This window comes from Canis lupus, chromosome Y (assembly GCF_048164855.1).
Source record: "Canis lupus baileyi chromosome Y, mCanLup2.hap1, whole genome shotgun sequence".
Classification (NCBI taxonomy): Eukaryota; Metazoa; Chordata; class Mammalia; order Carnivora; family Canidae; genus Canis; species Canis lupus.
The window spans coordinates 6719718-6738658 of NC_132877.1; the positions used below are offsets into that span (position 1 = coordinate 6719718).

Consider the following 18941-nt stretch of genomic DNA (forward strand, 5'->3'; position numbering starts at 1 on the left):
TGAAACAAACAAATGAGAAACACAGAAGGGGAGAGGGAGAGAATTAGGCAGAGGGAGAAGCAGGCTCCATGCAAAGAGCCCAATGTGAGACTCCATCCTGGAACTCAATGAGTTCCAATGAGCAGTCGCTCAACCCCTGAGCCACCCAGGTATCCCAAGTACAGTCATTTCACAGCAGGCAAATGACTCAAGTTTAGAGGCAAATCATATTAAAGGACAGTTCCTAGTATAGAGCAAAGAGTGTTTGGGGGAATTTATTAAATTACAGTGAGTTGAAGGTAGTTACAAATACTACACACATATTGAATACAAACCTCAAATACCTTCATGTGTCTTGCATAATCTTTTTACCAGGCAAAAATGCAAATATATGTAATGAATATAAATATACAACTATATTAAATACAGTAAATACGGGAGTATATACTTAGAAATCAAATAAACTGATTAATAATCATCTCAATTAAAGCATGAAACTGCCTTGTAAAATTGATTTCACTTAAAGTATTGAGAGGATTTGTTGTAAGATTTTGTTCTTATTTTAAGCATAATAAGCTAAACACTTACCTGGGTTTCATATAAGTGGGCAATGTGAAATTGAACTGCAAAAGATCATGGCAAAAAATAAATTACAATATAGTTGATTTAACATAATAAAAATAAGGAAAATAAAACAGAGGACATGCTAAAACTAAAGATTATAAATATGATTTAGGAGTGTGTCTTTTGTGTTTACTAAACCAACAAGCAAATAGATCTGCTAAAGACCATAATCATATTAAGAAAACATTATTTTAAGTCACTAATAAATTAAAATATAATTTTAATTACTTTTTTAATACAGAAAAATTCTCACATTACGAACATTAAAAACCAAAAGTAAATAGTATATGAAGCTCACATCAACAATAGTAACTATATCTTTCAAATGTATATATCATAATATACAACATTCACAAACTTTCACCTTACAAATGTAGTAAAGTTTCTACTTAATAAAGATATGTTTCTAAATATACAAGAGCTGTCCCTTCATAGTAAATCCCATAAACAATATTTCCTTTTATTTTTTTAAAAGATTTTATTTATTTATTCATGAGACACACACACATAGAGAGAGAGAGGCAGAGCACAGGCAGAGGGAGAAACAGGCTCCATGCAGGGAGCCCAATGCGGGACTCAATCCCGGGTCTCCAGGATCACACCCCGAGCCAAAGGCGGCACTAAACCACTGAGCCACCCAGGCTGCCCCAGTATTTCCTTTTAAATTACAGATCTGGGTAATACAAGTAAACACACATAGCAGAAATGAGTTCTTTTCAGTTTTTTAGAAAAATTGATGGCTTTTATTTAAAGAAGTTAAACACACACACACACACATACACACAGAGAAGTAAAAAAAATAAAGAAGTCAAATATCCTAAAAACCTGATTAAAAAATAAATACACCTGAAAAAAATCAAATAGAGTATTTGACTTCTCTTTTTTTAGAGCTCTTCCTATTACCTAGTTCCCAACACTGGAGCATTAATAATTCAGGAAAGACCATAATGCGCATAAAAATAAGATCACAAGAGGCACCTGGATGGCTCCATCAGTAAAACATCTGCCTTTGGCTCAGGTTATGATCTCAGAGTTCTGGGATCAAGTCCGGCATGCGTGGGGCTCCCTGCTCAGCAAGGAGTCTGCTTCTCCCTATGCCTCTGCCCCTCCCTGCCTGTGCTCTCTCACTAGCTCTCTTTCTCTTCCACACTTTCTCTCTCCAATAAAATCTTAATTTTTAAAAATAATAAAATCACAAAAATTACAACTAAAATTTAGCCTTTTGGGGATCCCTGGGTGGCGCAGCGGTTTGGCGCCTGCCTTTGGCCCAGGGCGCGATCCTGAAGACCCGGGATCGAATCCCACGTTGGGCTCCTGGTGCATGGAGCCTGCTTCTCCCTCTGCCTGTGTCTCTGCCTCTCTCTCTCTCTCTCTCTCTCTGTGTGTGTGTGATTATCATAAAAAAAAAAAAAAAAAAAAAAAAAACACACTAAAATTTAGCCTTTTGAATTCCATGGTTTCATTTATTAGTGAAAAGATATTTTGCGCTTTGTTAGATTCTTAGGAGAGACTTTCAAAATTATATGCAAAATTTTTACATATGTGAATTCTTTTTTTGTAAGAGAAGTCTCACAGCAATGACAAAATCTGCCACAGGAAAAATGCTAAGATGACTATTTTTCTCTCCTTTTCAGCCCCTACTTTCCCAATACGGTCTCTCTCATCGGATATTACAAAGATAAAATTCTTTCTAGGAAGCATGAAAAAATGAAAACTTAAGGTCAGCTCTTAAAGATCGATTCAGGAGTGCTCCAGTGGCTCAAGAGTCTGACTCTTGATTTTGGCTCAGGTCACAACCTGGGACCAAGATCACCATGGGGCTCTGTTCTCAGTGGGAAGTATGCTTGAGGACTATTTCCATCTGTCTGTTCCCACTGCCCCCCCTCCAGGTCACTCTGTTTCTCTAAAATAAATGAATAAATCTTTAAAAAAAGAAAATCTGATTCAGTTAGCCACTGTTGTGAAAGCCTGAAAAACTCCATTAGTAAGTTGCCCACCTTCCTAGTACCTATCTAGTATCAATTAGTAAATTCCCCACCTTTCTCTACATTAGATTAGAGAACACCGTATTAGAGATTAGAGAACACCGTATTAAGTATTTATAAATTCGTTTCCATGAAAGAGAAAATGGCCTCCAATTTTTTAATTAACTATAAAATCAAGTAACTTTTTGGACAAAAAGGGGCTACAGATCACACTTTTACCCTCCATGTAAAATAAATCTTCCCTAGAGGGGATCCTTGGGTGGCGCAGCGGTTTAGTGCCGCCTTTGGCCCAGGGAGTGATCCTGGAGTCCCAGGATTGAGTCCCGCATCGGGCTCCTTGCATGGAGCCTGTTTCTCCCTCTGCCTGTGTCTCTGCCTCTCTCTCTTTCTCTGTGTCTCTCATGAATAAATAAATAAAATCTTTAAAAAAAGAAATCTTCCCTAGAGAGGACAAAAATATTTTAACAAAGAAAAACCAACTTAGAACAACAACAAAGTCTATTTTATGTTATTTTATTCTATAAGAGACATTTTATTTTATTTGTTTATTTTACAGGCTAAAATCATTATTTTATATATTCAGATTTTATTTCCTTCTTGATGCCCTTTCCCAAAATAGCTTTCCTTTCCATGTGTCAAGTTCAGCTACTACTAATCTCATCTCACTTCGTTACTGAATCTCAGCTACTACTTCGTTCATCTCACTACACTGGATTATAGGGAAAAAACAAGGTAAAAGAAATGGAAAATCTGAATGTCAATTTCCCAAATTTCATACCTATTTAATAAAAGGTAAAGGAAGCAAAAATCAGCTAACTTGCGCCTCAATACAATCTGAACTTCCTCCAGATCTTAGTCTCAGATCCCATGTCTCTAGCTCACAGGTACATAAGATACAATGTTCTCTTTTACAAGGTATTTCTTAAATGTTCTGTTAAAGATTTTATTCATTTATTTGACAGAGAGAGAAAGACTGAGCACAAGCAGGTGGAAGGGCAGGCAGGGGAAAGAGGGAGAAGCATGCTCCCATTGAGCAGGAAGACCAATCCAGGGCTTGATCCCAGGACCCTGAGAACATGATCTGAGCCAAAGGTGGATGCTTAACTGACTATACGACTCAGCTGCACCTCCTTAAAAGTTCTTTTAAAGAGTAACACAGACACTACAACAATGCTTAACCAGGCAGTTTTCAATTATGCATACTGAAATTTGGGCAAGAGTGCCCAAATTTAAAATTTAATTTTTTGAATTAATAGAATTAACTATAATCCCCCTAAAAATCATATATGAGACTTTTGTTTATCACCTAATTCTTTTCAAATATACTAATTACACAAATCCATCTACTATTTCTTTTTTTTTTTTTTTAAAGATTTTTGGTTTTTGGCTTTTTTTATTTTTTTTTTAATTTTTATTTATTTATGATAGTAACAGAGGGAGAGAGAGAGAGAGGCAGAGACACAGGCAGAGGGAGAAGCAGGCTCCATGCACTGGGAGCCCGACGTGGGACTCGATCCGGGGTCTCCAGGATCGCGCCCTGGGCCAAAGGCAGGCGCCAAACCGCGGCGCCACCCAGGGATCCCTCCATCTACTATTTCTAAGAACAACATGTAAACAGTTATTTCAGGAAACTATGTATTTCTGATTTACTAACAAAATAAAATAAATTTTCCATTCAGTTCTGTTTAACTTTACTTTGAATACTTAGAATCTTCCCAATTTTACAAGCATAGGTAAGAATTACAAAGAATAGTCACTGTGTGTAGAATATTCAAATCCTCAAATAACAGAAGGTAGAGAAATCATTTTTCTATTTAAGTAAGTGCAACCACCACTATTAATAATATTTAACATGAAACAAGCAATCACTACATGTTAGTAGTACCTATGAGAAACTAGACATTTCTATGGTTAATAAAGTGATCATCAATAACAATCACCTACCCAAATCAACTATATTAAAGTATCTGACTCAGAGCACAGGCTTGTGCTCTTCCATTCTTATTCTCAATAAATCACAGAAGAAACAAAAATACAGGAGACCTGACAAGGTATTTATGGTCATGATTTGAAAGGTACTATGGATAATCCATTCCCCAAACAGACAAAAGAACTATTATTATACTTGGCATACTTACTTTCAACACTGGACAAAGTACAGGGATTACAGTCCATCAAAGCTAACTGAAAATGCTGTGAGAGAAAAGAGAAAATATTAATACATTAGAGTTATAAAAAAATCAACTTTTATATTTTAGGCTTTGTATGGTCTAACACAATTATGAAGAGATGTTACACGTGTAACCTATAATAGTGAATCAAATAAAATTAATGTCCCATTCAAAATCTATTATGGAAAGAAAAGTGTTATTAAATTATTTATTCCCATCAGACCGCTAAGAATTAAGAATGGTAGGGGGGGATCCCTGGGTGGCGCAGTGGTTTAGTGCCTGCCTTTGGCCCAGGGCGCGATCCTGGAGACCCGGGATCGAGTCCCATGTCAGGCTCCCAGTGCATGGAGCCTGCTTCTCCCTCTGCCTATGTCTCTGCCTCTCTCTCTCTCTATCATAAATAAAAAAAAAAAAAAAAGAAGAATGGTAGGGGAGTGGCAAATTTATCTCATGTTTACTTTCTTTAGATGGAAAAAAAAAACCCATTTCAGTATTCAAGTAGAAAATTAAGTTACAGAAATATTTACAGAAATGTTTTCTAGTTCATTATATAAAAATGGAAAAATCCAATGGTATATTTAAGAACACAAATAACTTTTTAAAAATTAAACTTGAAATTTACAAACCAGAAAATTCTATGACAGTTATCGGGAAGAATAAAATATACTTGCTTTTCCTGATTATCCATATCACTTTATTTCAAGATAGGTTTGGTTTTTTTAAAGACTTTTTATTTATTCATGAGAGACAGAGAGAGGCAGACATATAGGCAGAAGAAGCAGGCTCCATGCAGGGAGCCAGATGTGGGACTGGATCCTGGAACTCCAGGATCATGCCCTGAGCCAAAGCCAGGAGCTCATCCGCTGAGCCTCCCAGACATTTCATCAAGACAGTTAAAAGCTGTAACCCGGGATCCCTGGGTGGCGCAGCGGTTTGGCACCTGCCTTTGACCAGGGCGCGATCCTGGAGACCCGGGATCGAATCCCACGTCAGGCTCCTTGCATAGAGCCTGCTTCTCCCTCTGCCTGTGTCTCTGCCTCTCTCTCTGTGTATGACTATCATGAATAAATAAATAAAATCTTTAAAAAAAAAAAAGCTGTAACCCTATATATGTGTCAAAACATATTCATATTCAGCTGTGAACTGATTATATTATCTTTTAAAAATTATATGAATAGTGTGTAAAATATGGAAAATCATTCATTAAATATTAAAACAGATTAAAGCTAAATATTAAAACAGTATAGCTCTACTTCTCATTATATGAAATAAGCATAACACAGAATGTAAATATACTTATAACTGTCTATACAGACATTTATATTTGTTATACTGAACTAACATTAGATATACAAAATACTAATATTACTGATAATTTGCTAACATTAACAATATAAATGTAATGTAAAATATATAATTTATATAACTAATATTTAATATACTATTATTTACAAGTCATTAATTTACTATCTATAGATATTAAAAACACATCTAACATTAAAACATGAAAAAACTGGGATGTCTGGGTGGCTCAGTCGTTGAGCATCTGCCTTTGCCTCAGGTTATGATCTCAGTGTCATAGGATTGAGTCCCTGCAGGGAGCCTACTTCTCCCTCTGTCTAGGTCTCTGCCTCTCTCTGTGAGTCTCATGAATAAAAACTAAAATCTTAAAAAAAAAAAAAAAAACACAAAACCCTAATCATGGGGATCCCTGGGAGGCTCAACGGTTTAGCGCCTGCCTTTGGCCCAGGGTGTGATCCTGGAGACCCGGGATCAAGTCCCACATCGGGCCCCCTGAGTGGAGCCTGCTTCTTCCTCTGCCTGTGTCTCTGCCTTTCTCTCTCTGTATCTCTCATGAATAAATAAATAAAATATTTTTTAAAAACCCTAATCATTACTAAAAACACTAAGTTCTGACGGTAATTATGTGATTACCACAATAATCATCACCCACATAAACTGCTCAATAGAAATCAATTAGCACTTAAGTTTTTTAAAGTTAAATAAAAAATAAAGTCTATTTTGACCATTCCAGAAAGTGTTCTCATAGAAGTACAATTTCAAAGTCCCCATTAATTTTTCAGTGTTAAAATAATCGATTATAATTCCATCAAATAACCAAAGAACACATTATTTAAAAATTGACTACAAAAATGCCAATCATACCTATCATACCTATGATACGTATGCATGCCTTAAATTGAGAGATATATTAATATTTCAAGTTTAAAATTCCAAGTTGTACATGTATTCAAACAATATCTTCTACAAGTTTTTCCTTTTATTTTTAAAGATTTCATTTATTTATTCATGAGAGACATAGAGATGAGACAGAGACATAGGCAGAAGGAGAAGAAGGCTCCCTGCAATAAGCTTGATGCAGAACTCTACCCCAAGACCCCAGCCGGGATAAGGCTCTAAGCAAAGGGAGATGCTCAACCACTGAGCCATCCAGGTGCTCCTCCTTCTGCAAGTTTTAAGAACTACTCTTCTACATAGAATTAATGTGGAATTCACTAGAATAAATAACTATGCTTCTTCAAAAAGCCTTAAATAATGACCAAAAAAAAAAAAAAAAAAAGTTTCTACCTGATATTGTAATCAAAGAATACATACAAAAGCATCCATACTAGAAACACTTAAGGGTAGTAACATAGGCTCATTAGGCTTGGACATAACATATAAGCCAAACTCTACAAACAGTGCTTGGAAAACTGGCTATCTAAATGGAAATGGGGACACCTGAATGGCTCAGTGGTTTAGCTCCTGCCTTCCACCCAGGGTGTGATCCTGGAGTCTCAGGATCGAGTCCCACATCGGTCCCTCCAAGGGAGCCTGCCTCTCCTTCTGCCTGTGTCTCTGCATCTCTCTGTGTTTCTCATGAATAAATAAAAATAAAATTCTAGGGCAGCCTAGCCTGGGTGGCTCAGTGGTTTGGCGCCACCTTCAGCCCAGGGCCTGATCCTGGAGAGCCAAGATGAGTTGCCTGTCGGGCTCCCTGCATGGAGCGTGCTTCTCCCTCTGCCTGTGTCTCTGCCTCTATATCTCTGTGTCTCTCATGAATAAATAAATAAAATCTTTAAAATAAATAAAATAAAAAAAAATAAAATAAAATAAAAAAATAAAATAAATAAAATCATATTCTAAATTAAAAAATGGAAACAAAGTAAGTTTAACCCTATCTTAACCATATACAAAAATTAACTCAAAATGGATTAGACATGTAATATAACAACAAACTATAAAACTGTTAAAAGAGGGCAGCCTCAGTGGCTCAGTGCTGCCTTCAGCCTGGGGCCTGATCCTGGAGTTCCGGGATTGAGTCACATGTTGGGCTCCCTGCATGAAGCCTGCTTCTTCCTCTGCCTGCTTCTCTGCCTTTCACTCTCTCTGTGTCTTTCATGAATAAATAAAATCTTAAAAAAAAAAAAACAGTTATAAGATGTAAAGAAAAATATTAATAATTTTTAAGAAGCCCTACTTTTTATTGTCTATGCGTGGTATCATAGCTTCGAAATTATTTGCAAAACTGGTGTTTATAAATTTTAAACTTTTGTGCATGAAAAAAAGACTATCAAGACAGAAGAAAACCCAGAGGGAAACTATTTGCAAATCACAGATCTGATAAGGCACTAATAACCAGAGTATATAAAACTGCTACAGCTTAACAAGAAAACAAAGAACTAAACTTAAAATAATCAAAGGATTTGAGTAAACATTTCTCCCACAGACAAGCAAATGGTCATTAAGCACCAGAAGACACCTGAAATTAGTCACTCCAGAAACGCGAATTAGAAACTTAATGTATTATCAATTCAATTTTTTTTAGAACGAGGAATTTTAAAATTTTAATTTAATTTAATTTATTTAGAAAGAATTATTCTTTTAGAAAGAAAAAAGGTACACCAACAAAGATGTGGAAATTCTGAAACCTTTGTAATGCGGGTGAGAATGTACAATGTGCTGGCACTACAAAAAAAAACTTACCAACAATATTAATATGAATTTACTTAATGTAACTGAATTGTATCTCTAAATGCTGCACACTTAAATGTCTAAAATTCTCAGTACTATTAATAATTTAGTATAATAAAAATCATAATAGTCTAAATAATTCAAGATAATACTTGAAAAAATTAGGCTGTCCCATATGTAATACATTTCATACGTTTAAGGCTTAAAATGTGTCCTGGGGACACCTGGGTGACACAGGTGGTTAAGCATCTGACTCGGTTTTGGCTCAGGTCATGAATTCAGGGCTATAAGATTAAGCCCCATGTCAGGCTTCCAGCTCAGTTAAGAGTCTGCTGAAGTTTCTCTCTCCCTCCCCTCCCTACATGTGCTCATTCTCTCTAAAATAATTAATCTTTATATGTATCTTGATATGGGACAAATCACGAATATGGCCCTTAAATAGAAAACACTTTAGTCATCATTAGTGTATCAATATTAAGAATCATTAATGAGGGCAGCCCCGCTGGCGCTGCTTGCAGCCTGGGGTGTGATCCTGGAGACCCGGTATCAGGTCCACATCGGGCTCCCTGCATGGAGCCTGCTTCTCCCTCTGTCTGTGTCTCTGCCTCTCTCTCTGTGTCTATGAATAAATAAATAAAATCTTAAAAAAAAAAGAATCATTAATGAACAAAACCATGAAAAGACTCATGATATGAGGTCCAAAAAATAAATTCCTGTTTTTTTTTTCAATATTCAATTCTGGTCTCATATATTACACACTGTAGACACACAAGATATTACCACTGAATGGGAATTCTTTGATGCGATATATGAACTCTCTTTACTGTTTCTTACATGTACACTTTCTATAATCTAAAAATAAAGTGAGGCAGCCCTGGTGGTGCAGCGGGTTAGCACTGCCTGCAGTCCAGGGTGTGATCCTGGAGACCCGGGATTGAGTCCCATGTCGGGCTCCCTGCATGGAGCCTGCTTCTCTCTCTGCCTGTGTCTCTACCTCTCTCTCTCTCTGAATAAATAAATAAATAAATAAATAAATAAATAAATAAATAAATAAATAAATAAAATAAAGTGAATAATAAAACAAACTGAAAGAAAAGTGTATTCAATAAATATTCACCATTTAAACACTTTGAACACTGCTTTTATTTTCTCATTATGCAAAGCCCAATATGTCTCCTTACTGTGATAGAGTAAGAGAAAACTATTTTAAAATATGTGTACTATTAAAAATAAAACATATTTAATAAAGGCTTTCTATGGCACAGTTAAGAATAGCTTGAGCCAGGGCAGCCCCGGTGGCCCAGTGGTTTGGCGCCACCTTCAGCCTGGGGTGTGATCCTGTAGACCGTGGATTGAGTCCCATGTTGGGCTCCCTGCATGGAGCTTGCTTTTTTCCCTCTGCCTGTATCTCTGACTCTCTCTGCCATGAATAATAAAAAAAAAAAAAAAAAAAAAGGAATAGCTTAAACCACATTTCATGCTTAAGTGTTATTTATCGTGGGCACCTGGGTGGCTCAGTGGTTGAGCATCTGCCTTTGGCTCAAGTCATGATCCTGGAATCCTGGGATCAAGTCCCCATCAGGTTCCCTCCCTCTGCCTGTATCTCTGTGCCTCTCATGAATAAATTAAATCCTTTTTAAAAAAATAAATCTTATTTATCTTGAAACCATATATTACAATGCAATCTGACAAAAATGATCTTTCCTAAATGAGTCACCAAAACGTTCTTAAAAGAATTCTAGATCATACTATTTCAGCACTGTTATTACAGTAAAGTCCCCCAAGTCAAAGAAGAGTGCATAATTTAAATTGCCCTACATTTAATCTGAGTATTTCAGATCCAATAATGAAACCTGTCTTGCAGAAACAGAAATTTTGAAAGAAAAAAAAAGTCCTGCTTTAGTGTTCCAAACCTAAGACAACATAAAATATTTATATTTTCAAAGAGTGAAAATCTTTCAGACTTTTATACAAAAAAACAAAAGAACTAAATTAAAAATTAAAATAAAAAATGTGGGACTATATCAACCCAAAATGCTTCTGCACAGAAACCTTCAGCAAAATTAAAGGGCAATCCACTAAATGAGAAAAAGTATCTACAAATCACTTATCTGATAAGTGGTTAACTTGATTTAAGAGGTTAATGTACAAAATATATAAAGAGGGGATCCCTGGGTGGCTCAGCAGTTTAGCGCCTGCCTTTGGCCCAGGACGCGATCCTGGAGTCCCAGGATTGAGTCCCCACGTCAGACTCCCGGCATGGAGCCTGTTTCTCCCTCTGCCTGTGTCTCTGCCTCTCTCTCTCTCTCTCTGTGTATCTATCATAAATAAATAAATAAATAAATAAATCTTAAAAAAAACCCTATATATATGCATATATATATAAAGAACTCATTAAACAGAACTGCCCCCCCAAAACCTCATCAAATCGGAGTAAAGTTAGAGAGTGGGAAGTGAGATCTTTACAGGAAGACAAAACACTGCCTACTGGTGCACGAAAGGATACTCAACATCACTCATCATCAGGGAAATGCAAATCCAAACTATCTCACATCTGTTAGAATGGCTAGTATCAAGAAGCCAAAAAATAAAACAAGTTAGCAAGGATGTAGAAAAAATGTGCTGCTGGTAGTACTGTAAATTGGATTAGGCATTATGGAAAAAGTATGGAAGTTCATCCAAAAATAAAACCTGAGGGATGCCTGAGTGGCTCAGCGATTTAACGCCTGCCTGCAGCCCAAGGCATGATCCAGGAGTCCCTGGATCAAACCCCACATCGGGATCCCTGCATGGAGCCTACTTCTCCCTCTGCCTATGTCTCTGCTTCTCTCCCCCCACCCCCAGATAAATAAAATGTATTTTTAAAAAATTGAACTACACCATGATTCACCAATCCTACATCTGGGTTTTTACCCAAAGGAAACTAAAATACTAAATAAAACAGATAAATGCACCTTCATGGTCTTAGCTGCAGCATCATATACAATAGCCAAGACAAGGAAACACCCTCTGTCCATCAGGATGGATGAATGAATAAATAAAATGTTGACTGTATCTATATATATTTTTTATACAATGGAGTATTACTCAGCAAAAATGAAATCTTGCAGGATGCCTGGGTGGCTCAGCAGCTAAAGCATCTGCCTTCGGCTCAGGGCCTGATCCTGGGGTTCTGGGATGGGGTTCCATGTCAGGCTCCCGGCACGGGGCTTCTCCCTCTGCCTGTGTCTCTGTGTCTCTCTCCCTCGCTCGCTCACTCATAAATAAATAAATCTTAAAAAAGAAAAATAAAAAGATTTTCTGTTCTGCTCCCCAACCCCCCGCCGACCGCCAACCCGCTTGTTCTCGATCTCTCTCTCTTAAAAAATAAAAATAAAAAAAGGACTTTCTGAACAGTGAAGGAAACAATCAGCAAAACTGAGAAGCAATACAATGTATTACAAGTGTTGGTGAGGATGTGGAGGAAGGGGAACCCTCTTTAAACTGTTGATAGGAATGGAAGCTGGTAAAGCCACTGTGGAAAACAGTATGGAGGCTCTTCAAAAACTTAAAAAAAAAAAAAAAAAAAAGACCAATGTTATGATCCAGCATCAGCCTACTGGGTTAGCTGGGTTAGACTACAAAGAACACTAATTGAAAAGGATATATACACATCCTCCCTATTTTTATTGCAGGACTATTTAAAAAATTTTTTTCTTATTTATTAATCTCTCTCTCTCTCTCTCAGTCTGTCATGAATAAATCAATCAATAAATAAATGAAATGTTAAAAAAAAAAAAAAAGACCCAAGTATCTCAATGAAGGTAGGGTAAAGAGATCAAAGACCCAAGTATCTCAATGAAGGTAGGGTAAAGAGATCATTCAAAGAAACAGAACTTGGCTTTACTCAGTCATAACACTTACCGGGTCCAGAGAGTAGATATCTTCTACTTTGCACAATATATAGTCTCTGTCAAAATACTATATACATTGTAGCTCAAAAACAACCAAAGATATTTTGAAACCAACAGGTGCAGCTGTGAAATCTTTATAAAAACGGTTATCTCCACCAAAGTAATTTAGCAATACCTATCTTAAATCATCCCACAAAAATGCTCTAGAATTCTTAGTATGTGCCCAGGGAAAATGCAAAATAAATTGGTAATCCAGTTACCATGAAGATATCTGGGGATACTATAGTAGTAAACATGAATTCATTCTTCCTTCTTGTTTGTGACTGGTGATGATGATGCTAGAATTTTCAGCTTTCTTATTTATTTCTTATTTCTTATTTGTTCCTTCAGTCAGTATTTCTTATTTTCAACTAGCAAGTCAGGAGATACTACATTGATCAGTATGCCATGCAAAATCCCAAAAATTCATACACACACACATATACATACACAAAAATCCTTCTTTAGGTATCTTACCATTAAAAGTTCAATAATTCTACTATTGGTAAATGTTTAAGGAAACTAGCATTTATACACACATAGTATCAGGAAAAACCACTATATAATCTCCATGAAATTAAATAGATTTCTGAAGATTATGAATGCTATACCAATATTCTGCTTATATGACAGTCATAAAGAATCCATTTTAAAGTTTAATAGTAAACCGAAGTCACTAGCACTAAAAAAAAGCTATCTGTCCAAATGTCTTTTATTGAAGTAATGGTCTTGCTTCAAATATTTATTATCACATATACATTAGTATCACTTAAATTAAGAAGTAATAAAGTAGGGTGCAGGGTGGGGGGGGGGTAGTCAGTTAAGTGTCATCCTTTGGCTCAGTTCATGATCCCAGGGTCCTGGGATTGAGTCCCACATGGGGTTCCCTGCTGAGTGGAGAGTGTGCCTCTCCTCCCTCTCCCTCTGCCACCCCTAACTCATGTTCTCTCTCTCTCTCAAATAAATAAAATCTTTTCTAAAACTGCTGTTTAAAAAAAATTTAATAAATAAATAAATAAATAAAAACCTGCTTTTTTTTTTTAAGATTTTATTTATTTATTCATAGAGACACACAGAGAGAATGAGAGAGACACGGGCAGAGGGAGAAGCAGGCCCAACACAGGGAGCCTGACATGGAACTTGATCCTGGGTCTCCGGGATCACGCCCTGGACTGAAGGTGGCGCTAAACCACTGAGCCACCAGGGCTGCCCAAAAAATGTTTTTTTAAAAAAGAGGCAATAAAATAGAGTATATAGTATACAGTGTTCCCCAATTAGAAGAATTTTACATAATATAAAGAACTTTGGGATCCCTGGGTGGCGCAGCGGTTTGGTGCCTGCCTTTGGGCCCAGGGAGCGATCCTGGAGACCCGGGATCGAATCCCACGTCGGGCTCCCGGTGCATGGAGCCTACTTCTCCCCTCTGCCTGTGTCTCTGCCTCTCTCTCTCTCTCTCTGTGTGACTATCATAAATAAATAAAAATTAAAATAAATAAGTAAATAAATAAATAAAATCTTAAGAAAAAAGAACCCTATTTTTTCTACAGATTTATTTGAGAGAGAGAAAGACAGCACATGCATGAGCATGGGGAGGAGGGGCAGGAGAGGGAGGGAGGGAGGGAGAGAGAGAGAGAGAGAGGTTCAAGAAGACCCTGTGTGCAGCACAGGGCAGGAGGATGGGGCTCAATCTCTGCGCTCTAGGATCACACATCAGGAACCCTTGATGTCATACCTGAACAACTGAATCAATTAATTTGAAGTCTGAAATTCCTATGACATGAGCTTACTATATTTCAACAAACTTCAGTTGGGATTGATGTGTCTAAACTAATATATTACTATTTTTTAAAAAGATTTTATTTATTTATTTATGAGAGACACAGAAAGAGGTAGGCAGAGACATAGGCAGAGGGAGAAGCAGGCTCCATGCAGGGAGCCTGATGTGGGACTCGATCCTGGGTCTCCAGGATCACGCCCTGGGCTGAAGGCAGATGCTCAACCACTGAGCCACCCAGGCATCCCTAAACTAATATATTATACCAGGAAACACCACAGTGTATTACAGAGGTTTCATACCTGGCTAGACTTAAGTTAAATTATTATAGTCCAACTTAGAAAAATGAAAGAATTCCTTTAGAGAGACTTTCTGCTTCACACTGAAATGGTAAGGAATTGTTATTCATTCTGAAATGGTAAGTAATTGTATCATAATACATAAAAATTTCTCATTCTGAATTAAACTTAACAATGGCTAAGACTGTCCAAAAGACAAGGCATATTTCTATTAACGTAGAAAACTTAAAAAGCAAATTCCAGAATGAATGAAGTAAAAATCAAATGACATATACAACTACGAGAAAGATCAATGGTCAAAAAATCCCAATATTATTTCTATTTTCATACAGATGTGATTAGTATCCAAATGCTGTCAGAAGTTTCAATAAAGGAAAGTGCACAGAAAAAGCTGCATGTATATAAGACATTTTTATTAAAATCAACACACTTGAGGTTTTGGAACTCCTTACACCTAAGCCTAAGGAAGCGAAAGTACACAGAGAATGTTTTCTTATGCTTCAGTAAGTAAAATTACTTTCACCAGCTGGTGAACATTATCTAACTCTATTCTGAATAAGAGATATTGTAAATATTGCCAAATCATTAAATCATAATTCAGCATCCACAGATTTTAATATACCTAACACTGTATTATTATTCAATTAATCGTTTTTCCACTAATTTTATAGAGTACTACATATTTAAGACAAAAAAAATGTTTTTCTGGGATTTTTTTTTGCCTCTCAATGTATTTCCAGAGAACACATAATCAACCAACAAAAATAAACTTAAAAAAATAAAACTATGGGGGCAACCCCGGTGGCTCGGCAGTTTAGCTTCGCCTTCAGCCCAGGGTGGGATCCTGGAGACCCGGGATCAAGTCCCAGGTTGGGCTCCCTGAGCGGAGCCTGCTTCTCCCTCTGCCTGTGCCTCTGTGTGTTTGTGTGTCTCTCGTGCATAGATAAATAAAATCTTAAAAAAAAAAACCTATGGGTAAGATAAAATGTTGCAGGAAAATTAACCATATTTAACTTATTTCTGCTATTAAAATACATTAGCATCTGTGACACATTAATATATATACTGAATGTCAAGAAGAGGTTAAAATCTGCAGGTGTTCATATCCATACATGCATGTTACATTACACATTTCAATTCCACTAAAGTCCCAAAGTATAGAGTTTGATAAATGCTACTTTATTTTTTTTTATATATAAATGCTACTTTAAACAAAAAAGTGATACATCTGATTCCATTCTCTACACCTGCTGTATTTAACCTTGCACTTATTCCTTAGCAACATTTCTTTCTGGTCACCCTGTATCTAAATTCTTTTTTTTTTTTTTTAAAGTATTTATTTATTTATCTATTTATTTATTCATTCATTCATTCATGAGAGGGAGAGAGGCAGAGACATAGACAGAGGGAGAAGCAAGGCTCGCATCCCAGCAGGGAGCCTGATGTAGGACTGGATCCTGGAACTCCGAGATCATGCCCTGAGCCAAAGGCAAGTGCTCAATGGCTGAGCCACCCAGGCATCCCAACCTAAATTCTTTAGTTTACTTCCAATGATTCCAATGTTCTTGGTTGAATATTTATGCACTCAGTATCATCTTTTTAAAACGCAGTGACAAGTTCGTTACTTTAAATACCTGAAAAATTAAGGCAGTTCATGAGTACAGAATACAGTAAGGGATGAACTCAGCAAATACTGCACAATGGTCCTTGATCTACTGAGAGGTGATCTCTAAATTCTTGGAATATCCTACATTACAAGTGTGCCTTTCTATACCAAGAGTCTTGAGTCATCCATTTCATTTTTGTAACATTATTCTTGCTTGGGGCCTGAGGTCACCTGATATCAGTCTCATTTTAGAAGAGGCTACTGATGACTGAGTTCTAGTAAGTAAGATCAGCCAAGTATGCTTTCCATGTCCACATTACCAATCCCCAATATTATATACATTCCATGGAAAAGAAAAAAACTCTGGAAAGACTTGGGTAAACACCCTGGGTTCGCAATACGTTTTGTGTGTTATCACACTTCCTTGAAGGGAAAATTGAATACCATTCCATGATTTTGCAATGGGAGAGGATAAACAGTACTCTTGTCTCTCCTTGACAATTTTAACCTATATTCTTTCACTGTAATAAACTAACCATAAATACAACTGCTCTCTGAGTCCACTGACCTCTAGCAAATCACTGACATTAAGGATGCGTTAGGGGATTTCCAATCACAGTTTTTTAAAAACATTTATTTAGCATTTCCAAGTTAGTGAGTTCAGAGTGAACTCTTGCCAAAACGTGTCTGTCTCTGTCTCTCTCTCAAAACACATGCACACGAAGCACTCTGCAACCAAGATATTCCATATTAGGAAAAGAGCAAACATTCTAAAGTCATAAGCTCACAAAACCTGTTGTTTTTCTCCAGAAACCTGAATTCTTTCAAAGAGCAATGCTTTTTCCATGCAAAGAAACTCTAATCCATCAATACCCTCAGAAAACATAAAATGACAGCACAGAAACTCTGAAAAACCAAAAATTTTGACAAATCACATTTCTTTTAGAAGTATGGTGTTTAACAGTAATGTGTCATTTTTTGCAGTGATGTTTATGCTCACAAACTAGCAGTTTTAACAGGGAAGAATCTCTTACGGAATTTTCCTATCACATATGTCCTGCTAGCATAAGTGGATTAATTTCTAATCAGTCTCAAATGAAAGTCTAGCCAATAATTAGATTATTGGCATAGGATCAATAACCAACTCTTCTTTATCATTATGATGGCCAGTGTTTTATACACTCAAATTAATAAAAACCCTCAGTTTCCTGATCACAAAGCTTAGTATTAAACATTTTTTGAAATGTTTTGAATAAAATAAAAACAAGCCAAAAACCAAAATCTAAAGCACTAAAAATTTATCTTGCAATTGTAAAGTTTACCATCAAATCTACTGTATACTCTGGGGAATGCCTGGGTGGCTCAGCAGTTGAGAATCTGCCTTCAGCTTAGGATGTGCGGAATCACTCCCACATCGAGCTCCCTGCATAGATGCCTGCTTCTCCTTCTCCCCATGTCTCTGCCTCTCTCTCTCTCTCTCTCTCTCTGTGTCTCTCATGAATTAAAAAAAAAAGAATCTTGGGCAGCCCAGGTGGCTCAGCGGTTTAGCATCGCCTTCAGCCCATGGCGTGATCCTGGAGACGGGGACTGAGTCCCATGTCAGGCTCCCTGCATGAAGCCTGCTTCTCCTTCTGCCTGTGTCTCTGCCTGTCCCTCTCTCTGTGTCTCTCATGAATAAATAAAATCTTAAAAAAAAAAAAAAAAAAGGAAAAGAAAAAGAAAAAACTCTCTATATTCTGAAATTCAACCTTTTTAGTTTCTATCTTAAATTCATTCTGTTTTTATGAATGAATATAAAATTCCAATGTTTTTCAATACGGTTAACACTTAACACAAAATAACGTCTATATAAGAAAATCCCAAGACACATACCTTTAAACTAGATTCATAGTCTGTGTTCACTTTGAACATAAGTCCAAGTCGTAAATGAATTTCCTTGGCTCGACAGAAACTGGGATCAACATAAAGCACCTCCTGAAATGCTTTAATTGCCCTGAAATATAAAGACAAAGAATCTATGATTTTAATATTTACGTGTGTTTTTCTGGGCAATCCAGGAAATATTCTGGTTACACAATAAAAATTACAACTTTACAAAAACATTACTAATGAATATTTTAGGATTAGAAAAAGGTAGGGTATCTTACCACAATGTTAATCTTATCTCAGCATTCACAAATCATCAAACAATTTTTAAAGATTTAAGAACATTTGCAGTGAAAATAACCAACTGAAATTTTTCTGAAGCATCTCAGGCAGTGGGACGGTAGGAAAGTTTTGAAAAGTGTAAGAGGGTAAGAATGTGAATCCTCACTCTATACTGCTCCACATAAATCTACTTTTAAAACTTTACTTTGCCAATCACATTTTTGTATATGTTCCCCTTGGAACCTATTACTAGTATAATGTGATGTAGATAGTTAATGTGATGTAGATAGGTTATAATTTACTTCTTTCACATGGAATTCCTACAATGCAGTCTTTTCCATAACTTATCTTACCCCAATAGCAATGTAATATCCATTTGTCCTCAAATCAAGGACCTATGTTTGTGAGACTTCCTCATCTACTTCAAAGTTCATCTATCACTCTATAT

General features: G+C 36.5%; 1 protein-coding gene across 13 annotated transcripts in view; it reads right to left on the minus strand.

Annotated features, from left to right (window-relative positions):
- Positions 1-18941, minus strand: part of LOC140629027 (lysine-specific demethylase 6A-like) — a 154467-nt gene that overhangs the window by 68892 nt on the left and 66634 nt on the right. For all 13 annotated transcript variants that reach the window (XR_012026901.1, XR_012026900.1, XM_072818424.1 and 10 more), the window contains 3 exons: positions 18218-18338; positions 4727-4781; positions 568-602 (listed from right to left, as the gene is read on the minus strand). Coding sequence is in view for 11 of the 13 variants with exons in the window: in XM_072818424.1 (XP_072674525.1) it covers positions 568-602; positions 4727-4781; positions 18218-18338 (211 nt within the window). In the remaining 2 variants the exon portion in view is untranslated. The remainder of the gene's footprint in view (positions 1-567; positions 603-4726; positions 4782-18217; positions 18339-18941) is intronic.